The 11,158-nt window shown below is 38.5% G+C and overlaps 2 protein-coding genes across 4 annotated transcripts; one reads left to right on the top strand and one right to left on the bottom strand.

Annotated features, from left to right (window-relative positions):
* Nucleotides 1-397: 397 nt before the first annotated feature.
* On the bottom strand, nucleotides 398-11,042 carry LOC132195830 (uncharacterized). Of its 2 annotated transcripts, XM_059618067.1 has the most exons (6): nucleotides 10,625-11,041; nucleotides 10,387-10,488; nucleotides 9,930-10,311; nucleotides 3,511-3,653; nucleotides 3,057-3,198; nucleotides 398-2,799 (listed from the first exon to the last, which is right to left on the bottom strand). In XM_059618067.1, the coding sequence occupies exons 2-6, from the start codon at nucleotides 10,475-10,477 to the stop codon at nucleotides 2,277-2,279; spliced, it is 1,281 nt and encodes a 426-aa protein (XP_059474050.1). In that variant the 5' UTR covers nucleotides 10,478-10,488; nucleotides 10,625-11,041; the 3' UTR covers nucleotides 398-2,276. The 2 variants fall into 2 exon arrangements, with proteins under 2 accessions (XP_059474050.1, XP_059474049.1); XM_059618066.1 differs by having other exon boundaries at nucleotides 10,387-11,042.
* Nucleotides 4,332-9,474, top strand: LOC132195825 (uncharacterized). Of its 2 annotated transcripts, XM_059618059.1 has the most exons (25): nucleotides 4,332-4,663; nucleotides 4,711-4,740; nucleotides 4,794-4,900; nucleotides 4,954-5,124; nucleotides 5,176-5,454; nucleotides 5,519-5,563; nucleotides 5,613-5,646; nucleotides 5,701-5,765; nucleotides 5,823-5,919; nucleotides 5,974-6,203; nucleotides 6,262-6,327; nucleotides 6,386-6,428; nucleotides 6,489-6,565; nucleotides 6,626-6,740; nucleotides 6,797-7,026; nucleotides 7,081-7,159; nucleotides 8,113-8,162; nucleotides 8,216-8,251; nucleotides 8,297-8,417; nucleotides 8,470-8,579; nucleotides 8,640-8,699; nucleotides 8,757-8,793; nucleotides 8,851-8,942; nucleotides 8,994-9,099; nucleotides 9,158-9,474. In XM_059618059.1, exons 1-25 carry the CDS (start codon nucleotides 4,597-4,599, stop codon nucleotides 9,439-9,441), a joined length of 2,631 nt encoding a protein of 876 aa, XP_059474042.1. In that variant the 5' UTR covers nucleotides 4,332-4,596; the 3' UTR covers nucleotides 9,442-9,474. The 2 variants fall into 2 exon arrangements, with proteins under 2 accessions (XP_059474042.1, XP_059474041.1); XM_059618058.1 differs by having other exon boundaries at nucleotides 6,797-7,159.
* Nucleotides 11,043-11,158: the final 116 nt, after the last annotated feature.

Raw genomic sequence — 11,158 nt, 5'->3', positions numbered from 1 at the left:
ATGTTGAAGACAACAATGTAAAATGCAAGTTTTTTTCTTCTAGACAGATGTTGCATCACTGCTTAAATTTAAAACTGGATTTTGTTAATTAAAAAATGATTGCGGTTTTAACAATTTATTGCAAAATGTATTTTTCTTCACAATAATTCGTAAATAATTTATTCAAGACAAATATATTTATCTTTAATAAATTCATTTTCAAATTATTTTTATAATATCATTATTTTATTTTATTAATTTTGTTTGATTTATTTCATTAATACCCAAAAATATTTTTGATATAAGATTGTGAGGTATTAAAGTTTCATTTTGAATATAATTAAGTTTATGTTTTCTGAGTATGTGTTGTAATAATTCATACATGTTTTGCAGTAAATAAAACATCACATTTGTCACTTTCATTTTTTTTATTCATTCTACACAACACATGAATTGTGTGATATATTCTTAAGTTACTTTCGTCCATTTCTGAGTTTTATAAGTTTGCTGCTCAGTCATTTCCAAACAATGGCTTTTTTTCTGACCTGTATCAACTTGTTGTTAGATTGCCAAATGCTTTTGCGAAACAGGACCCAAACAAGCATTGGAATATATAGAGATTTCAAAATGCTTCAGCAAATAATTTATTTTCCACAACTTGAAAAAGCCTTTGCGATTGGTTTCAATGAGAGAGCAGTTAATTAGGCCTAACATTTTAATCAACTCTAACAATTTTGTGCATCGATTTTTGTGGCAATTTATACAAATACTTAAAAATTAAACTCTGCTTTGCACTATTGAAATTTTTTGTAATAAAAACAATAATTTCTCAATATTTTGTACTGTGAAATAATTATTGGGGGTCAATCACTCCAGAAGACCGCTCCCAGGACTGTTACAAAGTATCTGCCGGCGAAAATAAAATATCTTATTTCACATTTCTCCCATTATTTAATTGAATAAAAAAAATGAAGCTGCATTTTTTGCAAAAAGTGTCATAGTAAAATGTGATAAAGCAGATTGCAACGTTTCAAATATGTTCAGTTAATAATAATTTGTAATCACAGATGCACTAACAATGTAAGCTTCAATTTCTAGAAAAATATGTACTTGCCATATATAAACGCACAGCTACGCCATAAATATAACATTCAATTGGAAGCAACTTTTCTATAAATATTTTATAAATTCTCTAGTTGTGCACAATTATTTATGTTAACAAGTTGATAGCGTAGGAACAGACATATTTAAATATTTATAATATATTCTTTTTTTCTTCTTTCAAATTCCAATAATTGTACGTACAAATTGCAAATTGACATCCTTTGCCTAATTCTTTTGAGCACTAACGCGACACAAGTCAAAGCACATTAAACCCCGTGACGCTGCTTGAAATTTATTTAGGCCTATGTGTTTGTGCATTGCATATGTATAAAAAGCTGCATTCAGTTCAAATATATATAAATAACAAACGTGTCATCCGAAACTTGGAACCAAAACGTTAAAAAACAACAAATTGTTAATTCACTTAGCATTAATAAAGCTCGTAATAGTGATCTTGATATGTTTTTTTATTGTGGTCGTAATTTCGTTTATTTTACCCTCCTTACTGACGAGATATATATAATTATGTAAAATGCTCTGTTTGTGCGTCATTTCTTTGACAAAAAATGAAATGCAAAATTTAGATTTGGTCCTGCAAACCCACAAGTGATCACCTGTTTTTTTCCCACACACAATCTTTAGTAAAAACAGCGAAAATTCAAGCTAGATGTTTGGGGATTTAATGTGGCACGACTTGATCAGTCTAATCTAAGCACAATTGGAACTACAGTCATATCGATTTATATATATATTATAATTTTACGAAACTCCAATGGCTTTTTATAATATAATATTCATAATAATACAATCGAAAGCGTTTTCCGTGAATCGTCCCTCATTCTGATCGATATGTTCAATGTTCGTTTAGCCAAAAACATTGTATTTTTTTTTTTGTTAAAGTACCATGATATGTCTCATTATAAGATTGTTGCAATATTGACTGACTTCTTTGAGCGATAGTTACATCATCTAGAGGCAAGTGTAGTATGATCAGGAGTCAGGAGAGATTGGCTACCTGGCATCTTGTTTTATAATTCAAGTGGTTCAGCTGCTCAGGTCAAAGATTGAGAGAAAGAGATTAAATTCGTCCCAGAGACAGGTTGCATTGAATGCATGAAAGGAAAGCAGATTTTATAATTTTAGAATCGCGCCTGTTTTAAAACGGAAAAAGACGTCTGAGGAAAGGAAACAGTCTAAAAAGTTTTGACTTGCAGATAGGGCGCCTGCTTGGCTAGAATATCTAAGGCAAATTCAGCGCTACCCTGAGGGTTGAGCCAGTAGAGAGCGCTTCCGTTACTATTCATGCACATGTACTCGCAAATGGAAAAATCGGGAATTTTGTTTTCGACACAGCCCCTAAGCGTTTCAATGTCAGAGGGAAGGGGGACGGGGGTGAGGGCCATGGCCGAGAAGAAGAACTGCGGCGTCGCGCAAATCTCCCTGATTATGGGCCACGTCAGAATCGCCTCGGTCACGTGCAGGTAGTCGCTTTTGATGCTCTCCGGCTGCAGGATGTTGGAAATCTCGGCAGGGAATACCTGATAGGTGGGCTGGTACGTTACGATGCTCATGTGTCTCTTGTTCAGAGCCAGACAAACAACCAGCCGCAAAATTTCGAGCCACTCGTCCTCTTGCTCTTCGCTCTCGGGCGTGAACGAAGGTTTGACCACGACGTGGCCGTCCTCGGTGGTTGAAACAACGCCTTGCAAATTTCCCCTAAAAGGTGGTGGAAAATTTTAAAAATTTTAATACAAAATTAATTAAGCTAGGGCGAAAGTTGGTTTTAAAACTAATCTGAGCACCAAAGCTGCTGTTTTTCAATAAAGTTGCGAAAGTTTTACCAGAAATTAATCAATGCCAAACATTAATAATATAATAAAAATATTATCAATTTAAAACAAATAATCAAATATTTTAAATTTCCAACAACAATACATAGTTATTAAAAATTCAATTATTAAATATTGACTCACCTCAGCTTTTCGACGACAACTTCAGCAACTGTGCTCGCGCCAACACCTGCGGTAACTCCGCCGAGCAAGCACCCAACCATGGACCCAATTGCAGCTCCAGGAACGGCTCCGATTCCACCAAAAGCGGCGCCGATCGCCCCTCCTGATCAAAAATTGATGCAACCATATTTCAAGCAAACGCAACACGCATAGCAACCGAGAACACGTCGTTGCATAATTTGGTAGAAATGGGCATTATTTATGAATAGGAACGACGAATTTCCAGTAAAATGTGGAAATAATTAAAAAGAACTTTACTACTTTTTAATTTAATAAATTTTCTGTTTCATAATGACACGAAATGAAGAAAATATCGAAATTTTGAAATAAAAGGCAAAAGGCAACGAATGTGGCAAATAAAATTGCCTCTTTTGTGGAACGCGCGGGGATTGACGTGGGAAAACAAGGTCATTACCGACAATGGTGCCGACGCTGTTGCCAGCCGCCGCTCCAGCAAACCCTCCAGCCCAGCCAGACGCAACCGAAGCTGTGGTTTTGGCCGTTCTGTGCCCAAGCGACTCTTTTTCTTGCACATCCTTGTACACCGCTCCACAAAGCCTTAAATCAAGCATTTTTATTATTATTATTATTGGAAATGAAGCGATCGGGCTTTCCCTCGTTGCAGAAAAATTGTTTTTATTCAAAAACAAATGGCTTTTGAATAAAAACAATTTTTCTGGAACGAGGGAAAGCCCGATCGCTTCATTTCCATGATCATCTCCTCGAGTGTCAACTTCTTCAAACAAATTATTATTATTACTATTATGTTTGGAAAAATGGGAAAAAGTTTTGAAATAACTTAATTTTTTTTGTCTTATTACAACGCAGAATTTTTAAGTACTTTAAATCCATCAAATGAAATGTTATCTTATATTTTTGATTGCATAGAAAGCGCGGTATAAAAAAATGTAAATTGCGTAAAAACATTGCAGCTTACAACTGTAAAGAGAGCAATGAAGTTTTGTAATAAACTGCTTCCGCGTGACAGATAATTATTTAAATATGGGAAATGTAAACTAAAGTGTTTTAAATTAATTCCAATTGTTCTTAACACATTTCATTTACTAATTCTTGTTAAATTTTTAAAATGAAAGGTAGCATTCACTAAAAAATTATATACTTATGTTTAATGTACCTAAAAAATTGATTCAGATCTTCCTGGGGTGGAAGACTTTTAAGTACGTATGTGTTATGGTTGTAGAATCATACTATTAAAAGTCACAAACAAACTCTGGATATATTTTTTTTTTAATTCAGAAGTGAAGCATCGGTAAAAACTTTGAGTGAAATCAAAATTTGAAGTCAAAAAAATAGATTTTCTTTTAGCTGAATGCGTAATACGCAAGCAACTATACAGGATGAAACCGCCATCGCAGGCAGGAAGTTTCGCTTGTGCGCAAACTGACACATTATAACAAAAAAAAAAAAGAAAAACACGTGTCCCAAATATAAATTGGCATTCTAGCGTTTTGATTATGAGAAACGAACAGTGATTTTTGCGATGGAGCTTTTTCTGCTATCAATTTTTTGTATAATAGTTGTGTCAGTCAGTCAAGGAAGTATTAATGTGAGTAAATTGAGACAATATATCAAAATTTAATTAATTTTTATCCGGGTCATGTTGGGCGAAGGAGAAAATTTGGAGGTGATGATCAAAACTTAAATAAATTGGCAAATTATTTACTTTTTTAATCACAGATCGATCGCCAAGAATCGTTAAACGTATGCAAATTATCAGGTGCTGCGGCAAAAAATCGTGTTTTTTACAGCCAAAAATTAGCACGCAGCTCAAAACAAGCTCTCTGGTGATTTTTTCATATAATTTTTAACATCAACCTTCAGCCATGAAAACTTTTAGAAAACTTCCGATTTTGCTGAGCAAAAAGGACCCAATAAATCTATAAATTCGGATCTTGGCTCAACCCTATCCCAACTTGACAATAATTTTGAATTAAGCAAAACTCAAACCTGGAGTGATGCTGTGTCATTAAGATTAAACGAGCAAAACTCTCCTGGCTCAATTTTGGATGTAAGTGTCTTTTATATTCTTGGGTATTTAAAGAATTGTCAAATTTTTAAGACGGCCGTCTCCACGAGTCCATCATTTTTGGACTTAACTTCATCAGATGAGAAACTAATGACTACACCCATCATAACAACCACATATTCTGCTGCAGAAAAATCTGTTTTAAACAACGAGGTAGAAATTTCCACCACGCCAACTCACTTTCCTGAGACAAATAGAGCATCCTCTTTCTCGAGCAACCAATTTACTGGAGCTTCTACGTCAAAATTTTCTGTCTCAACATTCTCGGCAACAACAACGTCAACCAAAGAAGCAACTACAACAACCATTGCTGTAAATCATTTTAAAATTTCTGGCTTCCATTTTTTATTTTAACAAAAATCTAACAATTTTGCAGCCAGAGTTGATTGGGAAATGTGTTGTGGAAGCAAATGCTGTGAACGTATAAACTCACACTTTTAGTGAAGCACCTAATTAATATTTTTAATCAGCGTTCCCTGTTTTTAACCAACGGGGCTTTAGCGGGTAAGAAAAATCAAAGCTACGCAAAAGAGCAATTTTAAATATCAATTTAATTAGGTCCAGATCTGCACGGTTTCTGGCTGGACGCGTGCGGCCAAACTCTGTTGCTTGGAAAGTCACTGGTATCAATATGACATTTTGCAATATTGCCTATTAAATACAAAATGGTTAATTTTTAGGGAACTTGGCAAGAAAACAAAGCCAAATGTTTCAGCCTAAATATGCAACCATTCGCTCTTGAGAGCCGCGAAAAACTAGAGTGCATGAAACTTCAAGGTTTTGTACAGTTGGAACTATAAAATTTTTAAAACTGAATTATTCTACTTTCAGCCAAGAGCTGGAAGTTCAATTTGAACTACTGGACTGGCGGCACCAAAGATCTGGCGAGTGGCACCTTTGGTTGGTGCTCGACGAACGGCACTTCGCCCTTACTGGATATCCTGCCGCTGGTCAACTTGGCCAGCGATCAGAATTGCGTCCGAATGAAAATTTCAAAAACAAACGGTTCAATTTCAATCAGCGATCAACGCTGTTCGAACAGAATCATATTTGCTTGCCAGGTTTTAAATATATTTTTTTCTCAAATTTTTAATAAAAAACTAAATTAAATTTATTCAGGGACCACCAACGACGGCTCCTAAGTGCACTGGTCCCATTTGTCCGAATATTACCTGCCAGAGAGACGTATTTCTTTTAAATAACAGCTTAGTAGCTTAAGCAAAACTTCAATTAAAATTCACAGCCACTATTATTCACTTCGGACAACAAATCTTCAGTTCTTAAGAGTAAATTATGTATTTTAATTTATTATAGTCAAAATAATTTTGATGTGTTAAATATTTCAGACCACACTTTGCATGGCCGGTGGTTCACAGACAAACTACGTCAATATCTCCTCAGTTTTGAAAACGATACCAGAACTGTAGACATTTTTAACTTGCTTTTTTTTAATTGAACAATAATTATATTGTGTGTTTATTAGTATTTGGAAGCGATGAAAGTTTGTTGTGCTTTGGGCATGTCTTTGCTAAGTCTGGATGGAAATCACAAATACGAAGCTTTGGCTAACATTTGCAACTCCCCTGAAATGATTTATGGCAAAAACTTCAGAAGGAAATTAATAAATATATTTTTTTAATATAAAAATATATAGCACCGGAGAACATGACGTTTTGGACTTCAGGCTCGGACGAGGGCTGCGAGTCTACTTTTGGATTCTGTACGGCCAAACGGTTGTTTGGCGACGAGGCCAAGTGGCTCCCTGGACAGCCGGACAACGCAGGACAAAAAGAAAACTACGTGGCGGTCAACATTTTGCGCTCTCAGCGACAGGTTTTGCTCGCTGATTATGACGGTCGCACCAAATTTAGATATATCTGCGAGGTTCTCATCGCCGAATTGCAATGGAAAATTTACCGAAAAATTTATTTTTTGCAGAAAAGACGCAATCCACAATCCAAGAGTGGCAAGCAAGCGATAATCGACGAATGCAGTGTGATTTACAACGTTTCCCAAAGTTATTATTATTGTTGTTTATTCTACTCAAGTCATACATGAAAAAAAATTAAATTGGAAAAATGAGCAGAAAGGGTATCACAACTAGCAGAGGTCTGCTAAAACGCCCGACATCAAAAAGAGATCGGCCACCGCGTGAACCCACACTATCGAAAAAAAAAAAGAACAATCACGACACTTTAAAATTGCTGCCACAAATGCTGCTTGCAAAGGGAGGGAAAATTGCTGGTTGGGCAGTTTTTGAGGGTCGGTGGCAGGTCATTCCAGGGCTTGACGACCCTGAAGGAAAAAGCGCGCTGGCCGAACACACTTCGGACCGGGGGTGGCTGGAGGCGGGGATGCTGACTATTGTCGCCTCGCAGCACTCGGCCCTCGATGATTCGGGCGCGCGCGTCAAAATCAGTCTCGCCGCTCAGGCACTTTTTAAAAAAGAGAAGGTCGGTGTACCTGAGGTGCATGTCGAGGGGCATAACTCTCTGCTCGTTTGCCGGCGGAAGGGTGCGGCCGTGAATAAAGTGCAGCGCCCGTTTCTGCACTCTATCGAGCTTTTTGAAGTTAACCTGCGTCGTCGGGTGCCATGCAGGGAGTCCGTAGGTCATTCCTGGCTTTACGAGGGAGAGGTACGCGATTCTTTTTACTCGGGGGGTGCAGCCGCGCAGGTTGCGGGCCACGAAGCCGAGGGTTTGCGCCGCCTTTGCCCGGACGATATCTGTGTGGACCTGCCACCGAAGGTCGCTGGAAATATTGACGCCGAGCAATTTTTGCCGGTTAACGTACTCGAGGACGGTTTCGCCAAGGGTGTACATAAAATACAGGGGGACGCGCGCGTGAGAAATGTCGATCACTTTACACTTTTTCGCATTTAAACTCATCCCGTTGTTTGCACACCAAATGTCCACATTACACATTATGGATATTCTTGATCAGTATTTTAAAGTTTTTATTGAAATTTAGTTGAAATCGACTTACTTCAAAATGCATCAAATTTTGATACGCGGATGAAAGTGGGTTGATTGAATATTTAAAAAAAAAATCAATTCCGTTTAAAAAAATCTAGTGCTTCCTGAAATGCGTTGGAGAGGCGGCGGGACTGGTATAATTCGTAATTTTTTTGCTAATTTAATTACTTAAAAAAAAGGTGCTTGGTGGTAAATTCGTGGAAAGCGAAATCTTTGCAATTCTCGAGCTCATGGCTCTGCTGAATGAGGATGACATTTCAAAAAACATGGCCATCATGCAAGAGTGCAACAAAAAATCTAGTAATTAAAATGTTTTATAGTTAGTGTGATAAGATCGAAAGAAATTAATAAGGTGGATTGGACGAGTGCGACAAAGTTTATCAATTGGCAAAGTGTGCCAGGGACAAGTCTCCAGCGGTTTTTGACCAAGTCGTCAAAGACTTGAACATTCAAGATTCAGAGGTGATCAATTGTAGAAATTTATTAACCGCATTTGAATCAACATCATTAAATAATTTGCAGAACGATGAGTTGATTTCCAAGGGGTACGGCTGTCACAACATAGTTCCATGTCCCATTAATGTATGTGAAAATCAGAAATACTTAATAGTTTTTAGGATTTTAATTTAATGTCTTCAGGTAACTGAGAAAAACGTGTTCGATTCGATAAATATAAGTATTTTTTAATATATGAATACCAAAATTGGTTTTAAGTTTTTCCATTGATTTTTAGGCCCTATGTCGTGCAATTATGACAACGCTAATTATTGGGTCTGCAAATGCAGCGATTTGAGGAAAATCTTAATTTTTTACAAGGCTGGATTAGTAAGCCGAGCGATAAAAACTGCAAACCCTTAATTTATGATTCGGAGACAGATTTACACTCATCAAGATGCAGTGAGGTATTGTTGCGAGCGCGGACTGCGATTGTTGCAGCCCCAGAACTACGTCAAAACTTCTACCTGCATAAATTCGGCGGCGAGTACGTTTATATAAAAATATGAACAACCTCCCTAATTGAAAAGTACTTCTCTTGACAGTTGCAAGCGGAGAGTACGCTAACTGGACGTATACAATGCTGAACGCGGTTGTGCTCGACGCGATAAGTGGCTACAGCTTTGATTGCGAAACGCAAACCGAGTTTCTGCCGAAAATGCTGCACCCGAATTACAATTTCAGGACAAGTCCTCCTCCTGACGTTCAGTACGTCAACAGCGCCGGGCCGCTTTACGCCATGTCTCGTACCAATCAGGCGCGATCGCCAGAATATTACTGGATTGGAAGCAACATAAATGAGGTGTTCATGTGCGAGGAAAAAATTTAAAATAAAGAAATTGCCGAAAAATTAAAATTTAATATCGTCGTTATGAACTATTTTTTGTATGAATATTTATTCAATATAAGTCATTTATATGATTGATTTTATCAAAACTATTTTTAAAAAAATCTTAATCCCTAGGAGCCCTATAATTAATTTTCAAATCACAGAAAGTCAAAACTGGCCTCTAATAATTTCCGATAATCCATTTGCGACGAAAAATTATTTAAAATTTGTTGAAAATCCGCTACATTCAAAATCCGCGAAATTAAAAAACCCTTGATTTATGAATAAAAATTTAACGATCTGCATTAATTCCAGTTAACACTTTTTGATAAATAAATCATTAAATTTAGTTGCAAAAAATTTAAATGTTAATAAACCGCAAGGTGTGAAATTTCTATATTGTTCACCAAAAACGTCATGAAATTTAATTCAAAATTTCGTTAAATAATTTTTCTATTTTTGTTAAATTGAATAGTGGTTGCATTTACCTGTAACTGTCGACGGCCACCGCAGCCACAAGGACAACCTTGCCAGCTACGTTGATGACCTTGGTGGCCGCCTCGCCAACAGGCACGGCCCCGCCGGGCAGCGGGATGTGCGGGTCGGCGACTCCGGTGACTTTGGGGTTAATGTTGAGGTGGCTGTACTCGTGGCCCACGTGCGGCCTGTCAAAGCGGAAGACCCAGCCCTTTTTGCCCAAAGAGACGTCCCTGATGCCGAACACGGTCGACTTGGAGAGGTATTTGCCCGCGAGGAACTCGTACCTGGTGGGGAGGTGCTTGACGGCGGCCAGCCCTGAGAAAAAGGTCCACGGCCGGCCACCCTCATTGTTGGTCGGGGTCGAGCCCGCCCTGCTCGACGAAGTCGCGACTATAACAAAATAAATAATAAAGCGAGGGGTTGAAAGCGGGGTTTATATATGGGACGAATATCGATTTTGCTTACAAATGTAGGGCTCGAAGCTGGTGGTCTCCTGCCAGTTGAGGAACTGGGCCACCCTCCACGCCTCGGGCTCGATGATCGGCTCCAGAGCCATCGGCGACACGGCTGTTTTCAAAGAGGGGTGCATTTTTGAGAATATTCTCAGCAATAATTGACGTCGTCGGAAAAAACTTTTGCCGGGAAAGCGAGAGGAGATGCACCGCCACCATTGCAAGCAAAGCGTCCAAGTCTTATTACGTACTTATTGAGGTCCCTGTCCGAAGCAGACTCACTGAGCACCGCACTCATTTCGCGCTTTTTATCTCTCTCGTCGACCCCCCGAAACTGACAGATTTTGGGGATTTCCCCCAATTGCAGTTAGCGCTTCACATCATCGCGAACGCCTCGTCCGATCACGCAGCGGCACAAATACAAAATGATTGGGCTCCCCACTAGCGCGGCAGCTAATCCCCAGCAGGCTGCTCACTTCACTGCAGATTTCTCGCTGCCGGGCCCTTGCTCGTGCCATCTCAACGCAAACCAGCGCACCACATCGATCGCGCCGCAAAGTGCGTCCTCAAAGGGCTAATTTCACGGAAAAGTGGCGTTTAAATTTTCCAACCCGTTGACAAGACGAGCGGAAATGAGAATACGATGGATGCAGAAATATAACTCTTTTGACTTGCATATGCAACCTGTGAAGCCTCTGTGCAGTGCGGGTTGCAGCTCTGTTGCTTCTGCAGGCGCTAGACCCTCTCTGTTGCTGCCTAGAGCAGAATGTACGCAGGGGTGCGGG

Source organism: Neocloeon triangulifer, unplaced genomic scaffold, assembly GCF_031216515.1.
Source record: "Neocloeon triangulifer isolate White Clay Creek 2 clone unplaced genomic scaffold, ASM3121651v1 ptg000011l, whole genome shotgun sequence".
Lineage (NCBI taxonomy): Eukaryota > Metazoa > Arthropoda > Insecta > Ephemeroptera > Baetidae > Neocloeon > Neocloeon triangulifer.
The sequence above is the reverse complement of the archived record's forward strand: the minus strand, read 5'-3'. Positions and strand labels throughout refer to the sequence as shown.